This window comes from Nesoenas mayeri (genome assembly GCF_963082525.1).
Source record: "Nesoenas mayeri genome assembly, chromosome: 1".
Taxonomy (NCBI): domain Eukaryota; kingdom Metazoa; phylum Chordata; class Aves; order Columbiformes; family Columbidae; genus Nesoenas; species Nesoenas mayeri.
Window position 1 is genome coordinate 212,936,325 of NC_137541.1, and position 13,779 is coordinate 212,950,103.

At 57.0% G+C, this 13,779-nt stretch overlaps 2 protein-coding genes across 5 annotated transcripts; one reads left to right on the forward strand and one right to left on the reverse strand.

Annotated features, from left to right (window-relative positions):
* Positions 1 to 775: 775 nt before the first annotated feature.
* Positions 776 to 7,963, reverse strand: LOC308040451 (uncharacterized protein). The gene is made up of 6 exons (XM_080344451.1): positions 7,883 to 7,963; positions 7,144 to 7,305; positions 6,418 to 6,544; positions 5,656 to 5,763; positions 3,676 to 5,303; positions 776 to 2,089 (listed from the first exon to the last, which is right to left on the reverse strand). The coding sequence occupies exons 3-6, from the start codon at positions 6,542 to 6,544 to the stop codon at positions 1,934 to 1,936; spliced, it is 2,019 nt and encodes a 672-aa protein (XP_080200577.1). The 5' UTR covers positions 7,144 to 7,305; positions 7,883 to 7,963; the 3' UTR covers positions 776 to 1,933.
* Positions 7,964 to 9,074: 1,111 nt separating this feature from the next.
* Positions 9,075 to 12,661, forward strand: LOC308045746 (uncharacterized protein). Of its 4 annotated transcripts, none has more exons than XM_080353229.1 (5): positions 9,075 to 9,622; positions 9,754 to 9,915; positions 10,594 to 10,720; positions 11,352 to 11,459; positions 11,634 to 12,661. In XM_080353229.1, the coding sequence occupies exons 1-5, from the start codon at positions 9,611 to 9,613 to the stop codon at positions 12,524 to 12,526; spliced, it is 1,302 nt and encodes a 433-aa protein (XP_080209355.1). In that variant the 5' UTR covers positions 9,075 to 9,610; the 3' UTR covers positions 12,527 to 12,661. The 4 variants fall into 4 exon arrangements, with proteins under 4 accessions (XP_080209355.1, XP_080209356.1, XP_080209353.1 ...); XM_080353230.1 differs by having other exon boundaries at positions 9,077 to 9,643; XM_080353227.1 differs by lacking the exon at positions 9,075 to 9,622 and having other exon boundaries at positions 9,679 to 9,915.
* The last annotated feature ends 1,118 nt before the right edge of the window (positions 12,662 to 13,779 follow it).

Here is a 13,779-nt window from a genome sequence, read left to right on the forward strand (position 1 = left end):
TCGATTGGTGCAATATTGCCACCACTGCACTGTTGTGGTAGCAATCTGCACATGCCGATCTTTGGCCCTCAGTGATCCTACCACAGAAGGGTTCTACGAGAGACCAGGCAAAGTGGACAGCTGTTTAATGTTCTCTGTCTCCACAGCTGCTATGCCAAAATACCACCGGTGCCCTTTTCTGTCCTTAGAATACCCTCTGCCGAGCTAGTCTATGCCAAGGATACACAGAGCATCTGGGGCAGTCGCAAAGGGGTGTCAGCCCCAACTCTGTGCTTGGGAAGATCGTGGGACAGATCCTCCTAGAAGCTATGCTGAGACACATGGAGGACAGGGAGGTGATTTGAAACAGGCAGCATGGCTTCACCAAGGGCAAGTCCTGCCTGAGCAACATAGTGGCCTGCTATGATGGAGTAACCACATCAATGGACAAAGGAAGGGCTATGGATGTCGTCTATCTGGAGTTCTGTAAGACCTTTGACATGGTCCCAACAACATCCTTCTCTCTAAATTGGAGAGGTATGGATTTGATGGATGGACTGCTTGGTGGATGAGGAACTAGCTGGATGGTCTCACCCAGAGAGCAGCGGTCAATGGCACCATGTATGGACAGACACCGGTGACAAGTGGTGTCCCTCAGTGGTTCATAATGGGACCAGTACTATTTAACATCTTCATCAATGGCATAAACAATGGGATCGAGTGCATCCTTGTCGCGGTTGAGACGGACAAACAACATAGACCAAGTTCTTCCAGGATTGAAGTTTTAGATGCCATTTATTGCCACAAGTGCATTTTTATACACTGTTACCAATTCATGTGTCTCTTCGCTATTGGTTACAAGTTACAGCAGTAACATCTCATTGGCTGTTTTTGCTATCATCAGTGTTACTCTTTTACTCCCTTCTCTCTCACGGGTACATCCTTACCCTCTCCGGATACTCCTTTACTCCCATCTTTCTCATGGGTGGGCCTTAAATAACTTCAAGGCTAATTTCTGTTCCCATGCTCTCCATCAGGGAATCCAAGGACCCACCGTAATCCCACACACACCCTCAGCAAGTTTGCGGATGACACCAAGCTGAGTGGTGCAGGTGACAAACCTGAGATCCCCTGAGGGATGGGATCCATCCAGAGGGACCTGGACAAGCTCGAGAAGTGGGTCCATGCAAACCTCATGAGGTTCAACAAGGCCAAGTGCAAGGTCCTGCACCTGGGTTCACAGTATCACAGTATGTTTGGGATTGGAAGGGACCTCAGAAGGTCATCTAGTCCAAACCCCCTGCTGGAGCAGGAACGCCCAGGTGAGGTTGCACAGGAAGGTGTCCAGGCGGGTTTTGAATGTCTGCAGGGAAGGAGACTCCACAACCCCTGAGGGTTGAGGCTGAGAGAGTTGGGGTGTTCAGCTGGAGAACAGAAGCTCCAGGGAGACCTTAGTGTGGCCTTTCCAGACTTCAAAGGGGGCGATAAGATAAATGGGGACAGACTTTTGAGCAGGGCCTGTTGTGACAGAACAAGGGGGGATGGTGTTAAAGGAGGGAGATTCAGATTCAGACATGAGGAAGAGTGTTCCTGCTCCAGCAGGGGGATTGGACTGGATGATCTTTTGAGGTCCCTTCCAATCCCTGACATTCTGTGATTTCTATTTGGTGCTCCTCTAAGCAGTTCTAGTTAGAATAAGCCTGTCAGGAACTTATCACCTGCCTACATTAATTTTTGGGGCGCCTCCATGACAAATGCTCACCCCTAGTAGCTGAGATACTGGTCTGTGCAGGTAGGGAGGGGAACTTATCTTTGAATTGCTGGAATCTCAGGACAGTTTCTTGGCTGACCTGTCTGGCAGTTTCTCCACAGTGGAGACACAGGCCTGTAGGGTGTTAGGCAGCCTGCCTCTTCTCACCAGAGTTGGCCAGCCAATTCACCCACTGTTTGTCCCTCACCTGCTATCCAGGATATTACTGCCAATGGGCTGACATACGACAATGGTGTGCTCCGTAGAAACTTCTGCCACAGGGGTTGTGTGCATTGGACTTCGTCTGGATCTGTGGGTAAATGGATACTTCTGGATATTTCTCCATGGTGGTCCACTTGCCTGGGTGAGAAATAACATCTCCCTTGAAGGGACCGATGTCCCACACACCTGACAGAAGTCACCTCCAGAGCCTGAGCATTTGTGTCTTTTTCCCAGTCGCCTTGTCAATGCCCCGTCCCTAGACGGGGATCCCAGCTGCTCCGCTTCCCTACCCTCTAATTCCAGGGTACTGGCCCCATTGTCATAGACTCATAGAATGTCCTGGGTTGGAAGGGACCCACAAGGACCATCAAGTACAACTTCTGTCCCTGCCCAGGACAACCACAAAATTCACACCTTGTGTCTGAGAGCACTGTCCAAACATGAGTTTATGGCCAAACATTATATCTGCACACCCAATTCTTTATACGACTTGGTGTGCTGGCTTGACTGAAACTGAGTTAATGTTCTTCATGCTGTTAGAAACCTTTCTTTTACATAGCTAGCAGGCTTATTGATTGAATTTAGTTTGAAGAAGAAGATGATAGAACTGGAGGACAGAGTTAATGTTCTTAATTGCTGTTGTCTGATAGCCAAGGACTCTGAGCTCTGTTCCTACAGGTGTGAGGCAGCTGGGAAGGGGGGCATAGATGGGACAGAACTTGACTGACACCCAGACTGATCAATAAGAAAATTCCATGCCATGAGCGTCATGCTTCATATTAAAGGAGAGTCAGGATCTGACGGCTGGCAGCGCAGTTACGATGTATTTGGGGCAGAATCGGGCCAGACAGGGATGGAGACCCATTCTGGTTCTGCTCCGTTTTGGGGAGTTCTGTTTGGGAGTGTCATCAGTTCAGCCTTTTGTCATCCTGCCGTGTTGCAGTGGCCTCTGGGCCTTTCTGTTTTTTTGCAAGTCCATGGTTTATAACTGTTTTGTTCTGCTCAAGTAGACACAAGTTTGGTGAATGTGAGGAGAACTTTACAACGCAGTTTAAGATTTCAGCATATTTTGCCACTGAGTAATGCAAAGCTGACAGTATACTAAAAATCACAAAATCTTATAATTCTAAGTGATATATTCTATTTAAAATGTAATTATTTAAGGTAAATATCTAGATTAAAAACTTAAATTAGGCTGATCCAGTGATTTGTGTAAAACTCGTGGGTTGAGATGAAGGCAGTTTAGTAGAAGGGGAAAGAATAATGGCAATGATGATAATTATGTCAGAATATACAAAATAAGGGATGCACAACACAATCGCTCACCACCCACTGACCAATGCCCCGTCCTGCTCAGCAAGAACAAAAACATCCCCATATTAGCAACATTCTTCTCATTCTCAATCCAGCACACAGGACTATACCAGCTACTTGGAACAAAATTTACTCTATCCCAAGCAAAACCAGGAACTACCCCCACAGCCACCCCCACACCAGCCCCAGCGCCCCACAGGCCCCTCAGCAGCAGATTCAGGGGGTGCCGGGCTGCGGAGGCGGCTGCAGGCTGGGGGTGCCGTGGGTGCGCTGGTGAGCCAGCATGAGCCTCTCCTTCCAAAACCGCTTCTCGCAGACACCGCACTGGAAGGGCTTGGCCTCTGCCTGCCCCCTCACTGCAGACAGACACCCCGTCTCCCACTGGACTCAACCCCCAGGCTCTGGTGCACCTGCTGGTGTCTCTTCAGGGTCTTGTTCTGCCTGAAGCTCTGGCCACAGTCAGTGCAGGTGAAGGGCTTCTCCCCAGTGTGGATGTGCTGGTGACACAGCAGGTGCTGCTTCTTGACAAAGCTCTTGCCACAGTTGGTGCAGGTGAAGGGCTTCTCCCCGGTGTGGATGCGCTGGTGACTCAGCAGATTTTGCCTGTTGACAAAGCTCTTTCTGCAGTCGGAGCAGGTAAAGGGCTTCTTCCCAATGTGGACGTGTTGATGGATGATGAGGCTCTTCTTCTGCCTGAAGGTCTTGCTGCAGTTGGAGCAGGCAAAAGGCTTCTCCCCAGTGTGGATGCGCTGGTGAGTGATGAGGTTCCAGTTGTCCCTGAAGCTCTGGCCACAGTCGGTGCAGGTAAAGGGCTTCTCCCCAGTGTGGATACGCTGGTGAACGATAAGGCTCCTCTTCTCTCTGAAGCTCTGGCCACAGTTGGTGCAGGCAAAGGGCTTCTCCCCGGTGTGGATGCGCTGGTGCCTTAGCAGGCTCAGCCTTATGACAAAGCTCTTGCCACAGTCGGAGCAGGTGAAGGGCTTCTCTCCAGTGTGGATGCGCTGGTGGTAGATTAATTTCGCCTTCTCACTGAAGCTCTTGCCACAGATGATGCAGGTGAAGGGCTTCTCCCTAGTGTGGATGCGCTGGTGGATGATGAGGGTCCACTTCTTCCTGAAGGTCTTGCTACAGTCAACACAACTGAAGGGTTTGTCTCTGGTGTGGATGCTCTCATGGATGATGAGGTTCTTCTTCATTAGAGACGGACTGCCCCACTCCTGTTGGACAACCTCTGACACAACCCCCAGGCCCTGGTGCACCTGCTGGTGTCTACTCAGGTACTTCTTCAGACTGAAGCTCTTGCCACAGTCAGTGCATGTGAAGGGCTTCTCCCCAGTGTGGATGTGCTGGTGACTCAGCAGATATTGTCTGTTGACAAAGCTCTTTTTGCAGTCGGAGCAGGTAAAGGGCTTCTCTCCAGTGTGGATGTGTTGATGGATGATGAGGCTCTTCTTCTGCCTGAAGCTCTTGCTGCAGTTGGAGCAGGAAAAAGGCTTCTCCCCAGTGTGGATGCGCTGGTGAGTGACGAGGTTGTTCTTGTCCCTGAAGCTCTGGCCACAATCGGTGCAGGTGAAGGGCTTCTCCCCGGTATGGATGCGCTGGTGACTCATCAGATTCTGCTTGTAGATGTAGCTCTTGCCACAGTCAGTGCAGTGGAAGGGACGCTCACGTATGTGGCTCCGCACATGGACATCCAGTGCTGTCTGGTTCTTGAATCTCTTGTCATACCCAGGGCACCCGGGAGGGCTCTTCTGTAATGGCTGGGGTTCTGGAAGGGGAGGGAGGTGCAGGTGCCCCAACTGGGCTCCCTGGCTCCTGCCTGGCTGGCTGCAAGCCGAGCCCCCTGGAGACTTCCTGCCCGAGTTCGCCATCCCTGGGAGCGGGGCATTCCCAGTCCCAGCACGTTGGTCCCGTGTGGTCCTATGTGTGCCCCGGCAGGTGAAGGTGATTGCTTGTAGCCAGGCAAGTCCCCTATTGCCTGGAGCTGGGCAGGTTTCCTGGGGATCGTAGCTAGGCAGGTTTTCCAGGGGTGACATCACTGCTCAGAGACAGGAGCAAATGGAATTTAAGACTTCTATTTTAAAATATGGTCCCTGAAAATTATTCACCATCCAGTCTGCCACTTAAAAACACACCAGGTCTCCAGCACCCTCCCGACAGCATCTTGGGGACCCACTCAGCCTACATCTGCATGCTGGTGCTGAGGGCTGCTGGGGAGGAGAGACCAGGGTCACTGCCAGGGACAGGATGGGCACATGGGACCCCTCCCCATGGGGAGCAGAACTGACACTCTGCCAGCCTCACACCCTTCCAGCACATGGATCACCTGGACTAAGGGGATGGTGCCCGTTGAGCCCCCCAACTTCCCTTAGCAGAACCCGGGCACTCACCTGGCACAGGGCTCTGGTGCCTCTGCTGCTCCCCAGGGGGATGTGACACAAACGGTGTCTCTTCTCGCTCTATCTTGCAGATGATCTCTGGTTTGACGGTGGCGCAGCCTGTCCGGGGCACAGAGAGAAGCCCCCTCTCCCGCACTGCCGGGACAGCAGCACCGGCCCCCGCACCCACAGCCCCAGCATCCCCCCTACCCCTCTCCTCTATCCTGTCCCTGCCAGGCTGCGGCTTCAGCCCCCACATCCCTGCACCTACAGCCTCCTCTCGCCTCGCCCCCGTCACCTCGGCCACTCTCCTGCACACAGGACACCTGGGAACAGCTCAAAGCTGCGCCTGGGAGGTTTAGACTGGATGTGAGGAAGCATTTCTGTACTGAGAGGGTGGTCAAACCCTGGAACAAGTTGTCAGGAGAGGCAGTCGATGCCCCAAGCCTGTCCCTGTTTGACAGATGTTTGCACAAGGTCCTTAACAACACGCTGCAGTTTGTGATCAGCCCTAAAGTGGTCACACAGTTGAACTAGATATCCAGAGTTGGTGCCTTCCCACTAAAAAAGCTTATTCCATCCCATCCCTTTTCATAGCATTCTCTCTCCCAGGACCGCTCTCCACAGGAGACCCTTGGGGTGGTAAAACCAGCAGTCACAACCGTTCGGGCATCAACAGTGACAGCTGGATTTTCCTGTTCAAGGGTTCCAGCTCAGTTAAAGAGATGAATTCTGGCTTGACCCCAGCCCAGCGTCACCAGAGAGAGTCCTCACCCAGCGAGGTGACCATCTCATAGTTCTCCAGCATCACCTCCCGGTAGAGCTGCTGCTGACAACCCGACAGCTTTGCCCACTCCTCGGGGGAGAAGTAGAGCGCCACATCCTCAAACGTCACCGACATCTGCAGCAAGAAGCACACTCGGCTCAGCACACCCCACCGCATGGTTGCTAAACACCTCTGCTGAAATCCTGGTGCTGCCAAGCAGGGCCCCGCTGGCACCGGGGACTCTGGCATCCCAAGGGTAGCGCTGGGAGAGCTCAGAGCATTCCATGAAAGGGAAGGGTGAGGGAAGAGGGGCAGTCTTGGCACAGCCGTGTTACACAGCAGGGTCATCAGGGTACAGGGGGTTCACTCAGCAGGTCTCTAGGAACACCCCACCAGCTGGCAGGCTTAGAGGCAGGTTTCCCCTGCTCGTGCCAAATTAAGGACCCACGCCAGAGAAGCCGGGACTGCATCCTGTCCCTCACCCATGCCCCAAGCCAGATCACTCACCAGGACCAGGCATAGAACCATGATATGAGGCATGGCCCGAGGCACGCACACCCCGTGGTACAGCTCAGCAGCAGTCTCAAAGCCCTTCTCTCCCGCAATGCCCCACACCAACCAGACCTGTAACTTAGCCAGTCCCATGGGTATTTTTACGGTGCTGCACCACAGCACCAACCATGGCAATCCCAGCCCGCGGTGTCCCCAGAGCCGGGGCCGTGCCTGACCCCCACCTTGCCGCAGCAGCCTGGAGCCCGGCGCGGCGCTGCTCTCGGCGCGGAGATGGAGGCCCGTGCAGGTATTGATCCGGGAAGAGGGAGGCGGGAGGCTCCGGATTCCACACGAGGTGCGTGTCCCGTCACCAGCCGCACCAGCACAGCCAGGACAGATGGTCCCTGCAAGCACAACATTTCCATGAAGAAATCAGGGGCACAAGTTCACTCACCTGCCCACAGCTCCTTCCCTGCACCCCGAGCCTTCACAGCTACCGGGAAAAAGACCAACCCAGAGAGCACCGCCCACCAACCCGGCCAGCTCGGGGTAATGGTGAGAAGGAGCCGTTAAAGGAGGAGTTTTGGAAGCTCCCGAGTACCCAAATCTTGCTCCGGTGCCCCACAAGGGCAGCAGGAAGATGTGCGGGGTGTCCCGGGGGTCTGAGCACCCGGCCCGGCCCCAGCCCAGCCCTTCCCAGCGCCGGGGCCGCCAGGGCCGGATCCAGGGGGGCCCGGGCGGCTGGGACACGGAGCAGCGTGTCCGCGTTGCACGGGGGCCACGGGGCGAGCCGGGGAAAGGCCGGAGCGCCGGGGGGAGCCGGGCCCTAAGGGGAGTGCGGGGGGGTCCGGCAGGGCTGGGGGGCGGCCGGCGGAGGGGAGAGCACGGGAGAGGCCGTCGGGGCCGAGTCCCCTCCGGCGGGACCCCGCGGGCCAGCAGCGCCCATCCCCGTGCCGCGGGCCCGCCGCCCGCCGCCCCTACCTGCGCCGGGGCCGCGCCGCCAGCCCCGCACGGACAAAGGCGGCGCCGGGAGCCGCCGGCAGCGTCAGCCCGGGAGGGCCGCCCGCCGCCGCTGCAGCACGGGACGTGTAGTCCTGCCGCTCCGCCCCGCTCGGCTCGGGGGGGCGGGCACCGGCAGCACCGCTGTGTCCTTGCGGCCCCTGGCCCTGCCCGCCACCCCTGGCCACTCGGGTCCCCTGCACATGGAGTCCTGGGCTTGGGGGCACCGAGACACGGCGGGACACGCGGGGGGTGTAGTTGGGGTGCTGAGTTGTCACTGGAGTGCTCTTTCGGGTCCTCAGTACACCTCAGGTATGGGGAGGTGTCTGTGCTCTGGGAACAAATGGGGTCTACAGGATTGATTGGGTACCGGTCTTTCAAACAGGGCAGCAGAAGTGCCCCATGAACAGCCTTGTCCTTGGTGTTATAAATGGAGACGAGTCTTTGAGCCAATTAATTAATTTTATTAAGCAAGCCAATTTAAAGCAAGCGGTAATTAGGCAAAACAGCGCTGGGTGACCGGGGGAACTCACTTCCGCCAACGGGCACACACTCAACTTTTCGTATGTGCTTATATATGTTATACGCGCGTTCACGTGCTGGGACACCCTGACGAGTTAGCTCCTGGTTGGCTAGTCGACAGTGTCCACGCGCGTCTACCAGCTCCGGATTGGTGGAAGATGTTGCTGGGTGTCGCTGGGTGTTTCTGCCTCTGGAGTTCTGCTATCTGTTACACCATCTGGGAGCTCTGTTATCTGTTGCACCGTCCGGCCACTCTGTTATTGGTTGCACCATCCGGCCATTGGCTTGGTTGGGGCTCGGCATCCGGCCGTTGGCTTGGTTGGGGCCCGGCATCCGGCCATTGGCTTAACTACTATTACAAGGTTTTATAAAATATAATTAAACTTGCACAAGCGCAATTACTTCTTACAACGATATGCATGATATGATTGAACCCTACTCGACTTGTTCAACAACCTTGACCATTATCTATTACAACCCTGCGCGTGTCCCGCCGTGTCTCGGTGCCCCCAAGCCCAGGACTCCATGTGCAGGGGACCCGAGTGGCCAGGGGTGGCGGGCAGGGCCAGGGGCCGCAAGGACACAGCGGTGCTGCCGGTGCCCGCCCCCCCGAGCCGAGCGGGGCGGAGCGGCAGGACTACACGTCCCGTGCTGCAGCGGCGGCGGGCGGCCCTCCCGGGCTGACGCTGCCGGCGGCTCCCGGCGCCGCCTTTGTCCGTGCGGGGCTGGCGGCGCGGCCCCGGCGCAGGTAGGGGCGGCGGGCGGCGGGCCCGCGGCACGGGGATGGGCGCTGCTGGCCCGCGGGGTCCCGCCGGAGGGGACTCGGCCCCGACGGCCTCTCCCGTGCTCTCCCCTCCGCCGGCCGCCCCCCAGCCCTGCCGGACCCCCCCGCACTCCCCTTAGGGCCCGGCTCCCCCCGGCGCTCCGGCCTTTCCCCGGCTCGCCCCGTGGCCCCCGTGCAACGCGGACACGCTGCTCCGTGTCCCAGCCGCCCGGGCCCCCCTGGATCCGGCCCTGGCGGCCCCGGCGCTGGGAAGGGCTGGGCTGGGGCCGGGCCGGGTGCTCAGACCCCCGGGACACCCCGCACATCTTCCTGCTGCCCTTGTGGGGCACCGGAGCAAGATTTGGGTACTCGGGAGCTTCCAAAAACCCCTTTTCCTCGTGGCTCTTTCTTGCCTTTAGTGCAAGATGGCCGGGTCGGTGAGCAAAAGTCTTTGTTAGGTCAGTCTTTTTCGCAGTAGCTGTGAAGGCTCGGGGTGCAGGGAAGGCAGCTGTGAGCAGGTGAGTGAACTTGTGCCCCTGATTTCTTCATGAAAATGTTGTGCTTGCAGGGACCATCTGTCCTGGCTGTGCTGGTGCAGCTGGTGACGGGACAGGCACCTCGTGTGGAATCCGGAGCATCCCGCCTCCCTCTTCCCGGATCAATACCTGCACGGGCCTCCATCTCCGCGCCGAGAGCAGCGACGCGCCGGGCTCCAGGCTGCTGCGGCAAGGTGGGGGTCAGGCACGGCCCCGGCTCTGGGGACACCGAAGGCTGGGATTGCTGTGGTTGGGCTCCATGGTGTAGCAGTTGCAAAACAGCTCACAGGACCAGCTTGTTTGGGAGTCTGGTTGGTGTGGAGTGCTGCTGGAGAGAAGTGTTTTGAGACCCAGTGTGGTGCAGGGTGCTCCCGTTCCTGCCCGCTGAGCCGCACCACGGGCAGGGGCAGGCAGGAGCGTGCCTGCTGCCAGGCCTCGGGCCAGCCCTTGTGTCAGGGTGCTATGCCCAGTCCTGGTGGATGACCTGGCATGTGGGATGGATGGGAGACAGGGCACAGTCCCCACTGCTCTGACGTGGATCCCTGATCTGTCACGAGCAGGGGAAACCTGCCTGTAAGCCTGCCAGCCCTGCCCCTCTGCTGGCACAGCTGCTGGGGTGTTCCCCCTGCCAGGGACCTCCTGAGAGAGCTGCCCATGCCCCGGTGGCTCTGCTGTGCAACCTGGCTGTGCCAACACTGCCCCTCTGCCCTCACCCTTCCCTTGCACAGGATGCTCTGAACTCTCCTAGCGCTGCCTACAGGTTGCCAGAGCCCCCAGCGCCAGCGGGGCCCTGCTCAGTCGCAGGATTGTGGCAGAGGTGTTTAGCAACCATGTAGTGGGGTGTGCTGAGCCGGGTGTGCTTCTTGCTGCAGATGTCGGTGACGTTTGAGGACGTGGCGCTCTACTTCTCCCCCGAGGAGTGGGCAAAGCTGTCGGGCTGTCAGTGGCAGCTCTACCGGGAGGTGATGCTGGAGAACTATGAGATGGTCGCCTCGCTGGGTGAGGACTCTCTCTGGTGATGTTGGGCTGGGATCATGCTGTAATTCACCTCTTTAACTGAGCTGGAGGCCTTGAACGGGCTGCCCAAGCGCTGACGTAACACTTGCAATTGCAGCCTCCTGTGGAGAGTGTTCCTGGGAGAGAAAATGAGATGGGATGGGATGGGATGGGATGGCACAGCCTCTTTCAGTTGGAATGGAACTTCAATATCCATCTAGTCCAACTACCTGCCCACTTCAGAGCTGAGCACAAATTGCAGCGTGTTGTTACGGGTGCTGTCCAAGTGTCTCTCAAACAGGGACAGGCTTGGGGCATCAGCTGCCTCTCCAGGCAGCCTGTTCCAGGGTTTGAGCACCCTCTTTGTACAGAAATGCTTATTCAAGCCCTGTCTAAAACTCGCTGATGCAGCCTTTAGCTGTTCCCAGGTGTCCTGTGTGCAGGAGAGTGGCCGAGGTGACGGGGGCGAGGCGAGAGGAGGCTGTAGGTGCAGGGATGTGGGGGCTGAAGCCGCAGCCTGGCAGGGACAGGATAGAGGAGCGGGGTGGGGGGGATGCTGGGGCTGTGGGTGCGGGGGCCGGTGCTGCTGTCTCGGCAGTGCGGGAGAGGGGGCTTCTCTCTGTGCCCCGGACAGGCTGGGCCAACGTCAAACCAGAGATCATCTGCAAGATAGAGCAAGAAGAGACACCATGTGTGCCGGACGACCCTGGGAAGCAGCAGAGGCAGCAGAGCTCTTTGCCAGGTGGGTCTTTGGGGGGTCATGGGGCTGGCGGGGGCTTCAGGTTGCACTGTCCTCTTACTGCAGGTTCCCCATCCACCAGGAAGAGTGTGGGGCTGGCAGGGTACCTGTGCTGCTCCCCATGGGGAGGGGTCCCACCTGACCATCCTGTCACTGACCGTGGTCTCTCCTCCCCAGCAGCCGTCAGCCCTGGGACGCAGAGGGAGACCCAGCGGGTTCCTGAGGGGCTGCCAGAACCCACCGCCCTGCTCCCGGGGATGCCGAACCCTGACGTGAGGTGTCAGGGGGGCTCAGCCTGCGGACAGCCAGGCGGGAGCCAGGGGGTCCGGTTGGGGCTCCCCCATCCCTCCTCCCTCCCAGAACCCCAGCCATTGGAGAAGAGCCGTCTGACATGCCCCAAGTGCAACAAGAGCTTCCAGAGCCAGTCTGCACTGGATGTCCATGTGCGGAGCCGCATGTGTGAGCGTCCCTTCCACTGCACTGTCTGTAGCAAGAGCTTCATCTACAAGCAGAACCTGCTGAAGCATCAGCACGTGCACAGCAATGAGAAGCCCTTTGCCTGTGGTGACTGCGGCAAGAGCTTCAAAGAGAAGTCGACCCTCATCACCCACCAGCGCATCCACACTGGAGAGAAGCCCTTCACCTGCAATGACTGTGGCAAGAGCTTTAGGGAAAAGGGTACCCTCGTCATCCACCAGCACGTCCATACTGGGGAGAAGCCCTTCACCTGCACCGACTGTGGCAAGAGCTTTAGGGAGAAGTGGACCCTCGCCGGCCACCAGCTCATCCACACCGGGGAGAAGCCCTTCAGCTGCAAGGACTGTGGTCTGAGCTTCAGGCAGAAGAAGGGCCTCATCAGCCACCAGCACATCCACACTGGGGAGAAGCCCTTTGCCTGCACTGACTGCGGCAAGAGTTTTGTCTGCAGGGACAAGATGCTGCTCCATCAGCGCATCCACACTGGCGAGAAGCCCTTCACCTGCACAGACTGCGGCAAGAGTTTTGTCTGCAGGGACGATGCTGCTTCACCAGCGCATCCACACTGGAGAAAAGCCCTACACCTGCACTGACTGTGGCAAGAGCTTCAGGCAGAAGGTGAACCTCATCACCCACCAGCGCATCCACACTGGGGAGATGCCCTTCACCTGCACGGAATGTGGCAAGAGCTTCAGGCAGAAGTGGACCCTCATCACTCACCAGCGCACCCACACCGGGGAGAAGCCCTTCACCTGCACCGACTGTGGCAAGAGCTTCAGGCAGAAGGTGAACCTCATCAGCCACCAGCGCATCCACACGAGGGAGAAGCCCTTCACCTGCAATGACTGTGGCAAGAGCTTCAGGGACAAGCAGAGCCTCAAGAGACACCAGTCTGTGCACAAGGGCCCAGGGGTTGTGCCAGAGAGTGTCCAGCAGAAGAGGGAGGGTCCTTCCCCAGCAGGGGGGCCGGCAGAGGCCAAGCCCTTCCAGTGCGGTGTCTGCGAGAAGCGGTTTTGGAAGGAGAGGCTCATGCTGGCTCACCAGCGCACCCACGGCACCCCCAGCCTGCAGCCGCCTCCGCAGCCCGGCACCCCCTGAATCTGCTGCTGAGCGGCCCGTGGGGTCTGGGGGCTGGTGTGGGGGTGGCTGTGGGGGTAGTTCCTGGTTTTGCTTGGGATAGAGTAAATTTTGTTCCAAGTAGCTGGTTTAGTGCTGTGTGCTGGATTGAGAATGAGAAGAATGTTGCAAATACCTGGGTGTTTTGAGTTGTTGCTGAGCAGTCAAGGATTTTTCATGTTCTGGTGCCCTGCCAGCTGGGAGGGGGCACAGCCGGGACAGCTGAAACAAAGTGGCCAAGGGGCTGTTCCTCACCATCTGATGTCATGATCAGAATAGAAACGGGGGGGAGATTGAAGGGGGGACCGCGGCTCAGGGACGGGCTGGACATCAGTCAGTAGATGGTGAGTGACTCTGTTGTGCATCTCTTGTTTTGTTTATTCTTACATCCTCAAATTGTCATTATTTCTTTCCTCTTCTATCCTATTAAATAGTCTTTATCTCAACCTATGAGTTTTACACAGATCACTGGATTAGCCCAATGTAAGATTTGTATCAGTCATTTAGCTTAAAGAAATACATTTTAAATAGAATGAGTCACTTAGAACTATAAGATTTTGTGATTTTCAGTATACTGTCCACTTTGGATTACTTAGTAGATAAATTTCCTGAAATCTTAAACTGTGTCTTGTAAAGTTCTGTTCATATTCACCGAATGTCTGTCTATTGGTCAAAACAAAGCAGCTACAAACCATCAACATGCACAAAAGACTGAAAGTCCCAGAGGCCA

Coding starts and splice junctions, on each gene's coding strand:
- LOC308045746 (XM_080353227.1), top strand. CDS start 9,733: ATGAAAATGTTGTGCTTGCAGGGACCATCTGTCCTGGCTGTGCTGGTG. Junction 10,721..11,351: donor TGAGATGGTCGCCTCGCTGG/GTGAGGACTCTC, acceptor TGCCCCGGACAG/GCTGGGCCAACGTCAAACCA. Junction 11,460..11,633: donor GCAGCAGAGCTCTTTGCCAG/GTGGGTCTTTGG, acceptor TCTCCTCCCCAG/CAGCCGTCAGCCCTGGGACG.
- LOC308040451 (XM_080344451.1), bottom strand. CDS start 6,544: ATGTCGGTGACGTTTGAGGATGTGGCGCTCTACTTCTCCCCCGAGGAG. Junction 5,304..5,655: donor GCACCAGAGCCCTGTGCCAG/GTGAGTGCCCGG, acceptor GTCTCTGAGCAG/TGATGTCACCCCTGGAAAAC. Junction 2,090..3,675: donor CCCTGAAGAGACACCAGCAG/GTGCACCAGAGC, acceptor TTTCTCACCCAG/GCAAGTGGACCACCATGGAG.